Raw genomic sequence first — 19,563 nt, forward strand, 5'->3', positions numbered from 1 at the left:
GGGGGGGGGGGGGGGGGGGGGGGGGGGGGGGGGGGGGGGGGGGAGGGTTTGGGTTTTTCAGTATTTTTTCCATATAAAGTTTACAGAAATATCTAACAAGGCTGAGTCAGTCTTCTAGAAGGATTATTCTTATTTCGTCTTTCATCCAAAAGACTTCTTCAGTCTGAGGAGCTGCAACAATCAGTCTTATGAATAGCACCTTCTCATAGTGGTTCAACTGGTTTGTCCACTTTGAAACATTTCAGTAAAGAAGAATCCATCCAGCGGACCTGTCTTAACCTTGTTAAATTTATCTACCTGGATTATTGAGCAGCATCAGGACATTTACAGAAATATATGCTCATGTTTTCAATATGGCTTATTTTTATTTTGAATGTTTAAGGGATGTATATAAATTCAGATTTGCATATATTAATTTGAATATTAACATTTATATGTTTAGATTAGTTTTTCTATTTTTCACGTTTCCTGTGCTCCTTTTATTTCTGAATTTGGAGGACTCGCCAACAAGAGCTCTCTAACAAAGTAGTGTATGTCAGACAGTAATTTCAGGGGGGGTTTCATCTCAGTATTAAAGTAAAATAAGACTTTGCATTCTAAGTTTGAAAATGAAATCACATTGTGCAAAAAAAAAAAAAAAAAAACATCAGATCATGTTGTGTCATGTGAGTTATGTCAGGTAAGTGATAGCACCTAAATGTACCATCTCACTGGGCTGTGACCAGCTGGCAAACAGCATTTATGTGGGATTCTCCAGAATGTCTCCAGTGACTGTGGTGGCTCTCAACTTCTCTGCGTGAGTTGCAGAGCAGTGCAGTCCTGTCGCTTGAAATTTGAACAAGTTAAAAAAAAATTGGGGCCATAAATTTTCTCTCAAAAAAGTCTCAGTGGTCAAGACTGTCTCTTGCCCATCTTGAACCCACTTAAATCTTATTGTGGGTGCCTCCAGCCTATCTCTATGAGGAGCCGAGGAAGGGGGCTGTGGAGGGTGGCATGGTGCACGGGTCTGGCAGGGTGGTTTGATATGAACCACCGCTCTCCGAACCGCTCCAGTCCGCAGGGAATTTGCTGAGACGTTCGTGGTGGACAGCCATTCAGACCATCGCTGAGACCTAGCTCTGTTTGTTCCACCAGAACCCCACTCTCTGGCCCCCTTTCCTGCCTCGGGCTCATGCGCCGTCTCCATGATTCTACATCTGCTTGAACAGACCGAACTCTACGAAACAGTTCAGTTCCACTGGGAACTTTGAATATTCTGTGTCTGCCAGTCGCTGTTCTGGAGGGCAGTCATCATCCGTTGGCGCAGTCGTTATTATCATCAAGCTGCTAACGGGACCACACTGCTAACAGGACCACACTGCTAGCTGAACCACATTGCTAACAGGACTATGCAGCTAACAGGACCACACTGCTAACAGAACCATGCTGCAAGCAGAATCACTTCTAGCAGTACCATGCTGCTAACAGGACCATGTTGCTAACAGAACAGCATTGCTAACAGGACCATGCTGCTAACAGAATCACACTGCTAACAGAACTATGCTGCTAATAGGACCATGCTGCTGACAAAGCCAGACTGCTAACAGGACCACACTGTTAACAGGACCATGCTACTAACAGGACCATGGTGCTAAGAGTACTATGCTGCTAATAAAACCATGCTGCTGACAGAGCCAGACTGCTAACATTACTATGCTGCTAACATGATCATGCTGCTAACAGGACCACACTGCTAACAGGACCATGTTGCTAACAGAACCATGCTGCTAACAGTACTATGCTGCTAATAGGACCATGCTGCTAACAGAACTATGCTGCTAACAGTCCCATGATGCTAATAGGATCATGCTGCTAACAGTACTATGCTGCTAATAGGACCATGCTGCTAACAGAACCACACTGCTAACAGTCCCATGCTGCTAATAGGACCATGCTGCTAATATAACCACACTGCTAACAGTCCCATGCTGCTAATAGGACAGTGCAGCTAACAGGACCATGCTGCTAACAGGACCATGTTGCTAGTAGAACCACATTGCTAACAGGACCATGCTGCTAACAGTGCTAACTATATATGTTGTCTGTCTAAATCATGTCTCTTGAAAATGAGTCCGTGTGACTCAGTGAGATAAACCTGTATAAATAAAGGTTAAAAAAAAAAAAAAAAAAAAAGCAATGGAGATGTATTTTTATACTTGCACAGGAGCTCTTCTCTGACAGAAAACATCTGAGACAATAGATCACGTCTAAAAACCATGTTGGTAAAAACTAATAATTAGTGAAAAGTTAGCCTGACTTCAACGTATTTCAAATGGGTAATTTAGCAGATTCAGTCTTAAATGTGAGGGTAGGTGCAGTGTGGATCCAAAGTGAGCCAAGGTGGATACAATGTATCGAAGGTGGACAGTATAATATCATGCAGAGCCATGAAAGCAGTTTTGCTAGGGGTGAAAACATGATTTGATTCTAAAAAAACTGACCACTCAAGACACAGTCACACTGCTAGGTTGCAAATATTCAGAATTGCGTGAGACTGCATTGGAAAATGTATATAGGCTACTTTCTCATAAACTAGTTGGCAATTTTTAAGTTTAAAGCTAGTCTCCAGGCAACACTGCAGAATGTCTCATTCAATGAAAGCTGACGCTCTGAAAGCCAATTTTTAGCCAGGCTACAGCTGTGAACAGGCCTCCCTTTCAAAAGAGATCTGTGATCTCAGTGGGATTTGCCTGGTTAAATAAAGGCTAATAATAATTAGCATGCAAAAAGAATTTGTAAGGGAGTCTACAACATGTCTCAAAACATTCATGTGGGTCCTCAAGATACTTGTGTGAGTCAGAGAAAGTCTCAACTTGACACTTGAATTTTTAACATGTTCAAAAATATTTTTCAAAAAATCTTTCAGAATAACCTTCACAGACATCTCAAACCCTTCTCAGTTTTGTTGTGTGCATTTTCAACCTGTCTCAAATGTGCTAGCTTGGAAGCTGTTCACTAAAAACCTCATCAGTTATATTAAAAATAAAATTAAAAGTTATTGAAAAACTGGTCCAAAACTGCATAGCCTTATTGCAAAGTGTACTCTAGTAGATAAAAACATAAACATGGGTGCATCTGCTAAGATAGTCACTGGTCACTGGTGATGGTTTACTGCTTACATAGTTACAAAGCACAGAAATCAAATAGATTGAAATTAAATGTATGTCTTTTTATGGCAATTTTTAATTTTCAGCCCAGTGAGATTTATCTAAAGTTAAAAAAAGGCTAAGACAAGTCAACGTTGTTGTTTTTTTCTGCCTAATAAACTTTCACAGCCAGTGTTGTGCTGTATAGATTTGCTGAATATTTAAATGTATGCCGAGAGTGATGAGAGGGAATAAACTGAGCAAATGTTTAAAGTTTTTGGTCAAACATTTGCCAGTAAACAAAGCTGAAGTACTGCTTAGCGCCCCAGTCAGACACAAACATGTAAGATGGATGAGTGTTTCAGGGCACTGAAGACGTAGAAACAATGAAATACAGCGTGCGAGTGTATCTGAAGCTCATGCTTTGTTTCCAATGACTGAATAGCAGATGCCGAGCAGTTACCGAGTGTCTCTTCTTGGCTGCGTCCAGACTGTGCTCCCTGCCGGCATTTCGGCTGTTCCGGAGAATCAGTCCAGACTCCCTGGCCTTCTGTGTTTTCACTGGTGGAGCTGGGGGAGCCATTTTGGGAAGTGCTGAAGTTTTTGAGCCGAACGGCTGATTCTCTGTAGAGCCTCTAGCAGATGCGGAGCTTTCGTTCAGATGTTCAGGTTTAGTGAGACCCTGCAGATCTGCTGGGGCTGCAGGATGGAATATTGAGATGTCTGTCCAGTTGAGCTCTAAGGATCCGTCTGGAGAGCCAACAGACCAGCGGTATTCTCGTTTGGTGACACGTGCTGGCTCCTCCTGCCTTGTCTGCTCCCTTTCCTCCTTCCCTGCAACACTCTTTGACCTTTCTGGCTTCAGAGGAACAATCTTGGTGATTTCTGATTGGAAGCTGCTGCCTGACAGGCGGTGAAGAGATGTCCTCTGGCCACTGTCTCCTAAGAATCCTTCAGCTTCCTCTCCACCAGAGCTACTAATCTTTCTCTCGTGTGTCTTGACTTGTCGAAGTTTTACTTCTGCAAGTTCTTTGTTATCAATAAAGCCCTTTCCTCTTAGCTTTACCACACCCTCTCCTTTAACACTGGAGAATGAGCTATCATGCTCTATCTTCCCAGGTCCATTTAATGACCCTAAATCAATACTAGCCTGGTTCACCTTTCTTTTCACCGGCTCTCCTTCTTGACTTGACTCTTTGCTTTCCCCTGTTGACAAATCCTCATTTTGGTTATCTTTATACAAACTGACAAAGCAATCCTTTCCTAATCCCTGATCATCTGTCGTCATGAGATCAGGAGATAAATCACAATGATTTCCTCGTTTAGATGTTTTGTCTGAAGTGTTGTCTGAGTCGGAGTCTTCATCTTCCTCACAAGAAGAAGTGCTGGCAGCTTTTTTCCTGACAACCTCCGTGTGCATTCCCAGGTTTAGGCTCTGGGGTCTTCGTTTTTTTCTTGGTTTAAATCCCATCTTTTCCTTGATCTGCCGTGAGCCTGGGGCCACATTGTTGTTTGCCTCAGGATCTAAAGTTTGAAATGGTTTGCTATGAGGTTTGTCTTGAAACCAGTCTACATTCTCAGCTAATTGAAGCACATAAGATTGAGTCTCAGAGCATATGTCTGCCTCCCTGGATGTTTTTGATGATGGACATTCATCAATATCACTTTTCACGTCTTTCCTGTCATACTGTGCCACCTCTTTATGCAGCATCTTCTCAATGTCTATCTCTTTTTCCAGCTCCTTTTTCTCCCACGTGAAATCAGATAAGTGAGATTTATTCTTTTCTTCTGCCATCAAGCCATGGTTTTGTTGAAAAGGTTGCTGCTTTTCTATCAATACCCACTCCTCAGAGCCCTACATGTTGGCATAGATTAAGCACAGTTAGACATGCCAGGCACAACAGCTAGCAAAAAATGAACATCACACAATGCCTTCCATCTCAGAAGAGGGAATAAAAAGTGCAACTGCTATTTAATGAAATATTAGTAAACCCTGGAATTTATATACAAATGATAAAGGTAGATATCATGATAAAAACTGAGTTGGACCAACTCATATTGTGATAACCTTTCAATAAGAAAAGAACAGTAAAAAAAAGTGCAACCTCAGGTGAAGTCACCACAGTCTTCTGGGCGAAACCCTCAGAAGACAAACTGTTAATGGGGTCCTTTCCCATTTGCTGGCCCCCCAACTGGCCAGCACGCAGCAGAGGAGAGAGTTTAAAAGAAATAGAAACAGCTATTAGAGCTCAGACGCACACCGAAGAAGATTAGTACTTTACACAGTTTCATGCAAAAGCAAGAAAACCAAAGTCAGAAATCTGATACACATGTAGCCCTACTGAGTACATTTATTAAAAACAATTATACGAACTTCTATTTAAAATATGCCAACTTGTGGATGTCATGACAGACTCAGAAACCACACGATTAATCTGCAAAGATTGGCAATTCAGCCATTACAAAACAACCAGAGTTTGACTGGGTTTCATGAAAAACATCATGAAGTGGACCAACCTTCACCTGCTAGTCACGTACAACAACACTCCCATTTCTCTGAATTAAAGTTGTACGGAAAATTACAATTTCTGCAGCAGACAACATTTGATGTTGGATGGAATTACCGTAATTTCCGGACTATTGAGCGCACCTGAAAATAAGCCACGCCCACTAATAATAATAATAATTTTGTACATATATAGGCCACACTTGCCTATAAACTGCAGGTGTCCCCATTGTTGCATGAGATATTTACACAAAAATATTTTTTTAACTTTTAATATGTACCGGTAACATACCGGTACGTACAGTACTGTACGTACTGTACATATGTACAGTACTTAAAGTTTGTATGTACACAGTATATGTACACTGTACATATGGACTGTGGTTTACATATGTACAGTATGTACAGTATGTACAGTACGTAGTATGTACATACAGTACTGTACGTACTAGAGGTGTACACGTGGGTGTATTGAACCGTCCACGTGCGTACCGTTTCGGTTATTTTATTCTATTCTATTATTCTATTATTTTATTTGCAGCAGGCCAAATGTCTAACTTGTTAAAGCACTTGAAACAACATCATCCGAACGTGAACGTCTCTTCTACAGTTGGTACAATGACCAATAACAGCAGCATTTAAACAACATTTATCAGGTAATTCAGATTGGACCAGCGCAATAACACAAGCTGTAGGAGTTTTTAAAGCTCTGGAACTACGTTTCTGTTGTTGATGCGCCGGCTTTAAAGTTATTGAGCCCCGCTATGACATCCCATCATGTCAACACTTCAGCCAAAAAGTTGTAGCAGCACTTTATGAAAAAGTTAAAACTGATATTGTCAACAAGCCCTGGACCAGATTAAAGCCCTGCACTGATTATGAACGAGAAATTCAACCACCTCATAACAAACGATGACTGTTCAAGAAGAGGTATTGTTATTTTAAAATTATCTAATTAACTTTTTTTAATATAAAATTATAATCTTATTAACTCTTTTTTTTAACCTCTTTGTGTTTTATTTCCAGTCTGAGAGAGCAATAGTAGTGGAGTTTTCTTCCTCTTAGGGAAATCCACCAGAGATCACCTCCAGCTAAGAAGTCTGTCATGACTGAACTCTGAACTTTTCCAGGGACCTGCCCCACTTGTGGGAGCAGGTCCAAGAGATTGTGAGTAATGATGAGGTCAAATACAGCCACACTGCAAAATTAGCAAAGCTCTACCTCTCTATTCTTGCTACTGTTGTTAGTGTGCAGTTTTCTCCACTGCTGGAGATATTCACTGCAACTAGATCTGTGCTTTAGGCAGAAAATGTGGACAAGTTGGTCTTTTTGGCCAAAAACTTAAAACTTGATTAGTTAGATTGTAAACAGTCTGTTGCTGCTTATTGTTCTGCTTCTGACTGTTATTGTATTTATTAAGATTTTTATTATTGTTAGTATAGCTTATTTATTGTAAAGAGTGCCATTTATTTAAAATATCCCAATGGGTCACTTTAATTTATTTTTACACAAACGTATTGTTTACTTGGAATATTTTCAAAATAAACATTTTGTAAGTCTTCATTTTGTCTTTTTTTGTACCGAAAATGAACTGAGCTGAAATGTGATTTTAACATACCGTTACACCTCTAGTACGTACTGTACATATGTACAGTGTACATATACTGTGTACATGTACTGTATGTACTGTGCATATGTACAGTAAATGTTTTTTTGTTTTTTTGACAGTGCCTGCAACAGGTGGTGGTTAAAACAATACAGTAGTCTACCAGGAAGTCATTGATTGCTATCTTCATCTTCCTCCTGCGCACTACACCATTGAGTTTATGCTCTCATTTTCATCATGCAGCTGCCTTTCCAAACCCGTTAGTAATAGATTTTTTTTTACACTGCTCCACACTGTCAGGATCCACAGGCAGACTTGAGCAAAAGTTGTCCTTCGCATGAGGACAGTTTTGGTAAACAATTTCTTGCCGCTAATCATCCAAGCCTCCCATTGAGCTCGGAGTGCCACATTAATGCACGATTCACACTTACAGTATTTCAAGTGGCTGCAAGTACTTCATTGTACAGTAGGCAGAGGAGTGGGACAAAGTTTTGCCCCTCCCCCTCTAAACGGTGACCTGCTCTGTAATTTCATTGGTCAAAATTTTTCAACCTTTATTTATACAGGTAGTCTCACTGAGTCATGAGGAATCATAACTTTTGTCAGTCTTCTTCAACCAGCTCCTACTCACTGCCTTTTTCTCAGGTGTTCCAGGTGGAGAGCTAGCAGACAGACGCTTCTCGCGGTTCATCAGCTTGCTGTTTGGTTCCCTCAGGGCTCTCTTCAGCTCGTTAATGCTGGCCTGATGCTTCAGCAAGACATCCTGCGATTTATTCAGGAACTGGAAGAGAATGTGAGGCATGCGGAAATCGAAGAAATTAGCAGTACATCAACAAGTACAGTGCTTTGCGAAAGTATTTGGCCCCCTTGAACTTTTCAACCTTTTGCCACATTTCAGGCTTCAAACATAAAGATGTAAAATTTAAATTTTTTGTAAAGAATCAACAACAAGTGGGACACAATCTTGAAGTGGAATGAAACTTATTGGATGTGTCAAACTTTTTTTAACAAATAAAAACTGAAAAGTGGGGCGTGCAATATTATTCGGCCCCCTTTACTTTCAGTGCAGCAAACTCACTCCAGAAGTTCAGTGAGGATCTATGAATGATCCAATGTTGTGCCAAAAAACTGATGATGATAAATAGAATCCATCTGTGTGTAATCAAGTCTCCATATAAATGCACCTGCTCTGTGATAGTCTCAGGGTTCTGTTCAAAGCGCAGAGAGCATCATGAAGACCAAGGAACACACCAGGCATGTCCGAGATAGTGTTTTGGAGAAGTTTAAAGCCGGATTGGGATACAAAAAAAGTTCCCAAGCTTTAAACGTCCCAAGGAGCACTGTGCAAGCAATTATATTGAAATGGATGGAGTATCAGACCACTGCAAATCTACCAAGACCCGGCTGTCCCTCTAAACTTTCAACTCGAACAATGAGAAGACTGATCAGAGATGCAGCCAAGAAGAGGCCCATGATCACTCTGGATGAACTGCAGAGGTCTACAGCTGAGGTGAGAGAGTCTGTCCATAGGACAACAATCAGTCGTACACTGAACAAATCTGGCCTTTATGGAAGAGTGGCAAAAAGAAAGCCATTTCTCAAAGATATCTATAAAAAGTGTTGTTTAAAGTTTGCCTCAAGCCACCTGGGAGACACACCAAACATGTGGAAGAAGGTGCTCTGGTCAGATGAAACCAAAATCAAACTGTTTGGCCACAATGCAAAACAATATGTTTGGCATAAAAGCAACACAGCTCATCACCCTGAACACACCATCCCCACTGTCAAACATGGTGGTGGCAGCATCATGGTTTGGGCCTGCTTTTCGTCAGCAGGGACAGGGAAGATGGTCAGAATTGATGGGAAGATGGATGGGGTCAAATACAGGACCATTCTGGAAGAAAACCTGTTTGAGTCTGCAAGAGAGCTGAGACTGGGACGGAGATTTATCTTCCAACAAGACAATGATCCAAAACATAAAACCAAATCTACAATGGAATGGTTCACAAAAAAACGTATCCAGGTGTTGGAATGGCCAAGTCGAAGTCCAGACCTGAATCCAATCGAGAATCTGTGGAAAGAGCTGAAGACTGCTGTTCACAAACGCTCTCCATCCAACCTCACTGAGCTCGAGCTGTTTTGCAAGAAAAAATGGGCAAGAATTTCAGTCTCTCCATGTGCAAAACTGATAGAGACATACCCCAAGAGACTTGCAGCTGGAATTGCAGCAAAAGACGGCGCTACAAAGAATTAACGCAAGGAGGCCGAATAATATTGCACGCCCCACTTTTCAGTTTTTTATTTGTTAAAAAAGTTTGACACATCCAATAAATTTCATTCCACGTCACGATTGTGTCCCACTTGTTGATTCTTCACAAAAAAATAAAATTTTATATCTTTATGTTTGAAGCCTGAAATGTGGCAAAAGGTTGAAAAGTTCAAGGGGGCCGAACACTTTCGCAAGGCACTGTATGTCAAAAGATGACCATACACTTGTGTTAATAATAAATACATTTTGTAATTTATAACCAACTTTGTGCCCTTAGATGGTACTGATGGAGATAAATCTGGAAACAATTGTTTCAACAAAAGCAAATGAGCACCATAATTAAAGCTCATGCTACAATTTCAATTAACAGAATTATTGTAAATATTTAATAAATTCTTTGCTGACTAAACTTAGCATCTAATTAGATTTTTCTTTTATTTATTATTATTGGGACATTGACAAAATCTAGAATTTCTAGAATTGCGCCGCTCAAGGTGGCTGCATGTTGGAGTAGCTCTGTTACTTTCATTCTGAGATATTACTTTTGAAAACTTTAATTCCTCATTTTCTGGATATAAATCGCTTTTTTTTGGATGATTATTTCCTCCAGTGTTGGATGCTGTTTGGCTGGAAGGATTTTTACAGAAATATCTTTGCTTTTGGATATTTGTCATGATGCGTAACCATAACAACAAGGTTGTTTTTTACAACTGGGAGCAGCTGATTAACATCTCCAAAGCTCAAATAATATCTCAACTAAAGCCTCAAATCCCAAATGAGTTGAAAAGGAGGCGTCATGGATGCAGAGCAGGAGCAAAGAAGAGGGAGAAAGAAAGAAGAATGCAGTTTAAACCATCTCTTCCATCAATCATGATGGGCAATGTGAGATCGCTGGGATAAACAAGTTGGATGAACTTCAAGCCCTAACAAGGACCCATCCAGAGTATTGGGAATGCAGTGTTATGTGTTTCACTGAGACATGGCTGCGGGATCATATCCCCGACTCCAGCGTTTCCTTGCCAGGCTTTCTGACCATATGAGCAGATAGAGATTTAAAGAAGAGTGGCAAAAGGAAAGAATGTGGGTTGGCAGTGCTTGTGAACAACAGATGGTGTAATCCCGGACATGTTACTGTGAAGTGTCGTCTCTGCAGTCCAGATATTGAACTGTTAGTCCTAAGTTGTCGTCCATATTATTTGCCAAGAGAGTTCACCAGTGTTATTTTGGCATCTGTTTACATTCAACCCAATGCTGTTGCCGAGACTGCGTGTGATGTCATCAGCTCCGAGGTTGCTAAGCTACAGACACAACACCCTAGTGCGTTTGTTGCAATATCTGGGGATTTTAATCATGCCACTCTCTCTGCTACACTTCCGACATTCGAACAGTTTGTCAGCTGCTCTACCAGAGAAAACAAAACGCTGGACTTGTTTTATGCAAATGTCAAGGATTCATACATCGCTAAAGCAAGACCCCCTCTTGGCAAATCAGATCACAATCTTGTGTTTCTCTGCTCAAAATATAAACCCTTTGTTCAGAGGCAACCTGCAATAAAGAGAACAGTGAGAAAATGGTCAACGGAAGCTGAAGACGCCCTGCGGGGTTGTTTTGAGGCTACAGACTGGGATACACTGTGCCAGCCACATGGAGAGTGCATCAATGCCATGACTGAGTGTGTGACTGACTATATAAACTTCTGTGTAAACAACCCCATCCCCACCAGAACAGTGAGATGCTTCCCCAATAACAAACCCTGGATTACCACTGACCTGAAGGAACTGCTAAACCAGAAAAAAGAGCCTTCATTGAGGGAGACAGGGAATTATTGAGGAGCACACAGAAGCAACTAAAAGTCAAGATAAGAAACAGCAAGGAGGTGTTTAAGAAGACGCTGGAGAGCAAGCTCCAACAGAACAATATCAGAGAGGTGTGGTCAGGGATGAAACAGATCACAGGCTTCAAGCAGAAGGAGGATCAGAAGGATGGAAGCCTGGACAGAGCCAATGAACTGAACACATTCTTCAATAGGTTCAGTTCAGGAACAAGCTCAGCATCCTCCTCTCTTGCCCACAGCCAAACATACATACCACCCTCCATTGACCCAAGGCTGTCCTGTCACACCTCAAATATTGTATCTACCACCTCAGTCATGGACCCTTCTTCTACATATTGGTCTTCAACCAAATCAGAAGATGCTGCTTCTTTGCCTCCCACCTCTGCGTCTCCAGAAGTCAGGTGAGGAAGCAGCTGGAGAGACTGAACCAGAATAAGGCTGCAGGTCCAGATGGTGTCAGTCCCAGAGTCCTGAAGGTCTGTGCAGAGCAGCTCTGTGGGGTTCTGCAGCATCTCTTCAACCTTAGCTGGACCCAGGAGAAAGTTCCAGTGTTGTGGAAAACATCCTGTCTTGTTCCAGTGCCAAAGAAAACTCACCCATCAGTCCTCAATGACTATAGACCTGTTGCCCTGACATCCCACATCATGAAGGTCCTAGAGAGACTTCTGCTGATCCACCTGACTAGACAAACAAGCACATATCAAGACCCACTGCAGTTTGCTTATCATCGTGGACTTGGAGTTGAAGATGCCATCATACATCTGCTTCAGCAAACTCACTGTCATCTAGAAAAGGCAGACAGCACTGTGAGAGTCATGTTCTTTGATTTCTCCAGTGCATTTAACACAATCCAGCCTGATTTGCTTTGTCAGAAACTCAAGAAGACTCAGGTGGAGGCTTCAACAATCACCTGGACCAAAGACTACCTGACGGACAGACCACAGTTTGTGAGACTGAAGGGTTGTGTGTCTAACCAGGTGGTCAGTAGCTCAGGAGCACCACAGGGGACTGTACTCTCACCATTCCTTTTCACTCTGTACACCTCAGATTTCCAGTACAAAACAGACTCCTGTCATCTGCAGAAATATTCTGATGACTCTGCAGTAGTCGGGTGTATCAGAGATGGACAAGAAGCTGAGTACAGGGAACTGGTGGACCGCTTTGTAGCATGGTGTGGAAACAATCATCTCATCTTGAATGTGAACAAAACAAAGGAGATGATTGTAGATTTCAGGAGAATCAGGAACAGGTCCAACCCTATTTCCATCATGCGAGAAGAAGTGGAGGTGGTGGAGAAGTATAAATACCTTGGAGTTCACCTGGACAATAGACTGGACTGAAAATGCAACCGTGAAGCCGTCTACAAGAAGGGACAGAGCAGACTGTACTTCTTGAGGAAGCTGAAGTCCTTCAACGTTTGCAGCAAGATGCTGCATATCTTCTATAAGTCTGTTGTAGAGAGCACTATCTCTTCTGCCATCATCTGCTGGGGTAGCAGCACCAGAGCAAGTGACTTAAAAAAGATCAACAAGCTCATAAAGAAGGCTAGCTCAGTTCTGGGGACTCCTCTAGAACCTTTGGAGATGATTGTACAAAGAAGGATTCTTCATAAAATGAAGAACATTATAGACAACCGTCAGCATCCTCTTCATCAGACTGTCATACAACAACAGAGTGTCTTCAGTCTGAGGTTTCTTCAAATCCGTTGTAGGAAAGACCGCTACAAGAGATCCTTCCTGCCCACAGCCATCAGCATCTATAACAACTCATTAATGAAACCAGGATGATGAGTTACCACACCATATAATTTCCCTCTGGGATTCATAAAGTAGTTTTGAATTGAACTGAATTGAAATGAATTTTGGGAGACATTTAGTAAAAGCTGTATTTTATCTCAGCTTGATATTTTCTACTCCACAACAGTTCTAAGTGAAATGCATTATGCATCTAAACTACATTTTGAAGCCATTTTTTTAATTGTCAAAATGTAATGCATTAAATATCCTGATGCATGCTCAATAACCCAGGTAGAAAAATCTAAAAAAGTTCAATCTGGTCCTCTGGACATTCAAAAAAAACAAAACAAAGCAAATCAACAAAAAAATGTAGAAACGTTTCGTCTCTCATCCGAGAGACTTCCTCAGTCTGAGGAGCTGTATTCAGCTCAGTCTCTTAAATAGCACCGTCTCAGAGTGGATCAACCAGTTTTGCTGCTGACAACCAAAACCAGCTGATCACATGCTCAAGAAGGACCATCAGCATAACAATGGATCATTAGCACACTGATGGCTGTTTACTGTTCACAGAGGGCTGAGTGATACTAGCAATCACAGCATTGTAAGAGGGGGACAGTTGAACCCGGAGGCCTCCACCCCTGTTTAATGATGGACGGTTTCTTTTCACAAAGATGGCCTCCTTTACTCCTCTCTCAAACCATCGTTCCTCTCTGTCCAGGATGTGAACATCTTCATCCCTGAAAGAGTGACCGCTGGCCTGGAGATGAGTGTAGACCGCAGAGTCCTGGCCTGATGATGTTGATCTGTGCTGGGCCATCCTTTTGGCCAGTGGCTGTTTTGTTTCCCCGATGTAAGACTGATCACAGCCCTCCTGACACTGAACAGCATACACAACATTGCTCTGTTTGTGCCGGGGGACTGGATCTTTGGGATGAACCAGTCTTTGCCGTAATGTATTTTGGGGTTTAAAAGCCACTGGGACGTTATGTTTAGAAAATAAACGTCTCAGTTTCTCTGATACTCCCTCAACATATGGAATGACCACTGGTCTGGGTCTGGGTTCCTCCTTTTCACCAGTTGGCTGACTGGAGTCCTGTTTGGGTTTCTTCTCTGCTTTCAGGAAGGCCCAGTTAGGATATCCACATTGCTCTAGAGCCTGTCTTGTGTGGGATTTCTCCTTCTGCCTGGCTCCTGAGCTAGTGGGGATGCTGTCTGCTCTGTGATACAGAGTCCTGATGACTCCTAACTTGTGCTCCAAAGGGTGATGGGAGTCAAACTGCAAATACTGGTCTGTGTGTGTGGGTTTGCGGTACACCTCAGTTTGCAAATGTCCTCTATCAGAGACTGAGACCTCACAGTCCAAGAAAGCCAACCTGTCATTTTTTACATCTTCTTGTGTGAACTTGATATATTTATCCACAGAGTTGATGTGGTCAGTAAAATGTTGGACTTCCTGAGATTTGATTTTAACCCAGGTGTCGTCAACATACCTGAACCAATGACTTGGTGGTGTCCCTGAAAAGGACGTCAAGGCTCTCTTTTCTACCTCCTACATGTACAGGTTGGCCACAATAGGAGAAACTGGAGACCCCATAGAACAAGTCAAGTCAACTCAAGTCAGATTTATTAATAGAGCACATTTAAAACAGAAACTGTTACCAAAGTGCTTAACAAAAATATCACATCATCAGATAAAAAGTAGCAAGATATATTTACAACACATGGAATAAAAATATAAAACCAAAAACAATTAGAAACAATGAAATACTAAATCAGATCACGTTGTGTCAAAAGTCAAGGAAATAATAACAAAAAGCACCCATGTTTCTGCCTATAATATTGGCCCCCATATGTGAAGTAGGTTGACTGCAGGCACAGTTTCAAGAGTTGACACAGTTGCTCTGTGGAAACCGTGGTCCTGCTGCTCAGAGTGGTGTCTGATTTTAATCTTAAGCTGACCACCTCTACTGCATCATCAACAGGAATGCACATAAAGAGTGCTGTGACATCAAAAGAGACCATTGTTTCATCAGTCTCCATGATGACATCCCTCACCTTGTCCACAAAGTCCATGGTGTTCTGTATGTGGTGTTCTGAGCTGCCAACTAAAGGGCAGCTAATCAGTGTGCTAATGATCCATTGTTATGCTGATGGTCCTTCTTGAGCATGTGATCAGCTGGTTTTGGTTGTCAGCAGCAAAACTGGTTGATCCACCCTGAGACGGTGCTATTTAAGAGACTGAGCTGAATACAGCTCCTCAGACTGAGGAAGTCTCTCGGATGAGAGACGAAACGTTTCTACATTTTTTTGTTGATTTGCTTTGTTTTGTTTTTTTTGAATGTCCAGAGGACCAGATTTAACTTTTTTAGGTAATGCATTAAAGATACATTAGTAGCAAATACCCATGCAGCACAATACAATTCAACAATTTTCTAACAAGAGTTTTGATTTAATGCAATGATATTTAATGTAAAAATTATAGATAAATATTTGTAAAATTGGACAATTTTGTATGTTTTTATGGGGTCAGTTGGTTTTTGCAGCTATCTTGATTGAAGATCAATTCAAATGTTGTGTGTGTACATCCAGTGATTACTGTCTGTAAGTTTCATAAAATGTTCACCAACAGTTCATGAGACAACATGAAAACAAACAAACAAACATACAAACCCACACGCACACAAACATGCACACACAGACTTGGCAGCAGGCAGAAATACATCCCTAAATGTCAAAAATCTTTACAGGATTTATTTTGAAGGCTAAAGAAAGAGCAACATGAAAGCATCCAGAAAACACCATGGTTGAGAATGTGTACCTCCTTTTTGTGCCGAGGAGTGGTCTCCTGGTCCAACTGAGAGAGCTGAGTTGGGGCAGGAGAAAAGATGTGCAAAACAAAGTGCAGAGGTGAAGAGTGCAGGCTCAGACAATGTAGGAACAAAGGGGGAGATAAGTGAACAAGGTAGGGAGTCCATAAGATGACAAGCAGGCAGACAGAGTGAAAGAACAGGTTTGATGTCTCAGGTCTGATGTCTCATTGTGTCAATGTTGACACAATGAGATGACAAACTCTGAAAGAATCTGGAGAAAATAATCAAAAAGCTCACATGAAGTATCTCACATGAAAAACGTCAGATGGCAGAATGTGGTAAATGTCACCATTCTTTTGTAATTGTGGAGGATCATTGTTCAGATGCATAGTTCAGTCCAAGCTTCAGCTGTTGGACAGAAGGCCAACATTTACTTCTAGACTTGTCTGGTCTACAGAGTTTGTGGTCGAGTCAATGACTGTGAGGTGCCCTGGTCCTGGAGCTACAAAACAGGCCTGAAACATCAGCCCCTTAACACCGAGCTGACGGTTGGTACAGGGCAGGACCACACTTTTTCAGCAAGGAGCTCCTTTTAACATGACCAAGTCAAAGTGTTCTATCTACTATAAGGCCCCGTTTACACAGAACAACCTCTGGAAATTTTAGTGTTTTTTCAATGTTTATTGGAGATAATAAACAAAAAACGAGTGGGTTTACATGAAAACACTGTAGTTTCCATGTCAGCTGGGTTGCCAAATAAGAGATTGTGAACTTTTTAATTTTATTTTACTAGGATAAAAACACATTAAGATTAAAAACCTCTTTTTCAAGGGAGTCCTGGCCAAACTACAGTACTGTGGCTTTAAAATGACGGTATTTTGACCTAAACTGTCATATGTAAATGGTAAAAATGGTAAATGGACTGTACTTATATAGCGCCTTTCTATCTTATCAAGATACTCAAAGCGCTTTACACTACAATCTGTGCCCTCATTTACCAATTCATACAGCACTCTACTAGAGCTCTACAAAGCTAATTGAACAAATCAGAATCAGTTTATTATTGCTATGTCAATGAACGAGGTTCACAAACTAGGAATTTGCTTTGCCTTCGACTCTTCGCCTGCAGAACTCGCCTTCGACTCTTCGCCTGTAGAACTTGCCTTTGACTCTTCGCCTGCAGAACTCGCCTTCGACTCTTCAGCTGCAGAACTCGCCTTCGACTCTTCGGCTGCAAAACCCGCCTTCGACTCTTCGGCGGCAGAACCCGTCTCTGACCCATCGGCTGCTGAACCCGTCTCTGACCCATCGGCTGCTGAACCCTCGTTCGACCTCCCGGCTGCTGAACCCAGGTCTGGTCCAGCAGTTTCTGAACCCCGTCCTGACCCAACAGCTGCCAACGTCCCGCCTTCCCCAGCAGCTGCCAGCACCACCATCTCTGGTCCCATTCCATCCTTCTCCGAACTCTGGTCCCGCTCTGAACGGTCTCCGGGCCGTCCGCCCAAACTCTGGTCCCGCTCTGGACGGTCCCCGGGACGTCCGCCCGAACTTTGGTCCCGCTCTGGATGGTCCCCGGGACATCCGCCTGAACTCTGGTCCCGCTCTGGACGGTCCCCAGGACGTCCGCCCGAACTCTGGTCCCGCTATGGACGGTCCCCGGGACGTCCGCCTGAACTCTGGTCCCGCTCTGGACGGTCCCCGGGACGTCCGCCCAAACTCTGGTCCCGCTCTGGACGGTCCCCGGGACGTCCGCCAGAACTCTGGTCCTGCTCTGGATGGTCCCCAGGACGTCCGCCCGAACTCAGGCTTGCTAGGAACGATGCCCAGGGCCGTTCATAGAAATACTTGTGTTTTGCTTATTTTAGCTCCCAGGTCTACCCTGTCGGTTTTTGTTTAGATTTTCTTTTCGTGCCCTCCATCCTTGTTTCCCCCATCCTCCCACCCAATCTGTGTTGTGTTCTAGGGGACGTCAAGAGCCGTCCCTTGAGAGGGGGGTTATGACAGACTCTGTCCCTGTCTGTTTATTTGTGTTCCCCGCTCTGCTCTCTGTACTTTTGTTGTTCTGCTCTTTGTGTGATTTCTGTTCCTATATATCTGATTCTGTTGTTGTTTTCCACTCACTCCTCAGTCTGCCTCTCCAGTCCTCAGTCTTTATCATTCACACCTGTCCCTCATCAGCCACCTGCCCAGGTGCTCTCATTACACACTCTCCCTCTGTCTTATAAAAAGCCTTTCTCTCCTCTACTCCTCGTCCGGTCATTGTTCTGTATTCACAGACATCTCAGTCCTCCTCTGTCCTGTCTGTTTTTGTCCACCTGATGATCTGCGCCGCCTGTGTACTCTGATGTCCTGTTCAGTCTTGTTCTTGATCCTGTTTTGCCAGAGTAAGTTTTGCTGCACCGACAGCTTTTTATTTTGTTGTTTACATAAATTATTTTTATTTAAACTCCTGCCTCGCTCGCCTGCCTGCAAATGGGTCTAAACACTGAGGATTGTGATAACAGATTGTGTTGTAAAGAGCTTTGAGTATCAATAAGATAGAAAAGCGCTCTTTAAATGCAGTCCATTTACCATTTACATGCGTGACATTTCACATCTCCATTGGGTTTCCCCAAAAAATATCTCCACTCTGAGATCTGGATTCAGAAACCTTCAGTTTCATAGAGAATGAGGCTGTTGTCGTGTAAACGAACAGCTGAACCGCAGCAGAAAGGCTATGGTTTTGCATCGTGTAAACGGGGCCTCAGACTGGCTGACCTGTCTGTCAATCAAGCAATAAATTTCTTGAATGACAGGCTGACGTCTGTTTTTTTAAATGCCATGTGATCTACCCATTATACCTTTGCGATCAACTGGTAGATTGAGATCAACCGGTTGACATATTGGTCACCCTTGGTGTAGGGTGTTTGTGTCGACATGTTGTCTGACTAGTGCCAGGCGTGTACTGCTCTGCATTATGGCCAAACATTTTCACTTTGGTCTGTCAAACAAGCATTGTTCCAGATGTCTTCTGATTTGTTCAGATATAATTTTGCAAACCTGAGTATGACTTCCCCCGTGACCCAAAATGGAATAAACGGGTAAAGATAATGGATGGATGGATGGAGTATGACTTCCTCCTCAGCACTGACTGAACATAAACTTGAATGCTATAAACTATCATTTTTTTCTGCAGCACTTTTATGCTTTGTAACTCCAACTGAAGCATTAAGGATGGACTTTCTTAATAATGACGTGGTGCATAAAGCCTCAGTAACAGATATGCTATGGGAAGATGAGTACTGAGGGAGAAGTATTGTTTCCAGATATATAGTACAAATAGATGAATAGACACCAAATACCTCCTGTTTACTGTCAACTGGTGAGCCAGCCTCCTCCTTATTGCCAGCAGATGTTAAAGAATAAAGAAAGCAAGTTAGAAACAGAAAGCCAGGCTTGAGTTTGCTTTTCTAAGAAGAAAGTGAAAGGGTTAAATATTATCAAGCTGTTTGCAGGATTTGTGAGTGCAGTGTAGGTATAACAGTCTGAGTGAAAAGAGAAGAGATATCTACAGGCCCTTCTCAAAAAATTAGCATATTGTGATAAAGGTCATTTTTTTCCATAATGTAATGATAAAAATGAAACTTTCACATATTTCAGATTCATTGCACACCAACTGAAATATTTCAGGTCTTTAA

At 42.3% G+C, this 19,563-nt stretch overlaps 1 protein-coding gene across 1 annotated transcript in view; it reads right to left on the reverse strand.

Moving 5' to 3' along the window:
- The window catches only part of LOC119411752 (band 4.1-like protein 2), a 126,213-nt gene extending 106,965 nt beyond the window's left edge, over window positions 1-19,248 (reverse strand). The window contains exons 1-3 of the mRNA XM_037678678.1: window positions 19,228-19,248; window positions 15,895-15,939; window positions 7,869-8,018 (exon numbers count right to left, since the gene is read on the reverse strand). Of these exons, the coding sequence (XP_037534606.1) occupies window positions 7,869-7,928 (60 nt within the window). The 5' untranslated portion in view covers window positions 7,929-8,018; window positions 15,895-15,939; window positions 19,228-19,248. The remainder of the gene's footprint in view (window positions 1-7,868; window positions 8,019-15,894; window positions 15,940-19,227) is intronic.
- Window positions 19,249-19,563: the final 315 nt, after the last annotated feature.

Source organism: Nematolebias whitei, chromosome 7 (assembly GCF_014905685.2).
Source record: "Nematolebias whitei isolate Nwh7 chromosome 7, NemWhi1, whole genome shotgun sequence".
NCBI lineage: Eukaryota > Metazoa > Chordata > Actinopteri > Cyprinodontiformes > Rivulidae > Nematolebias > Nematolebias whitei.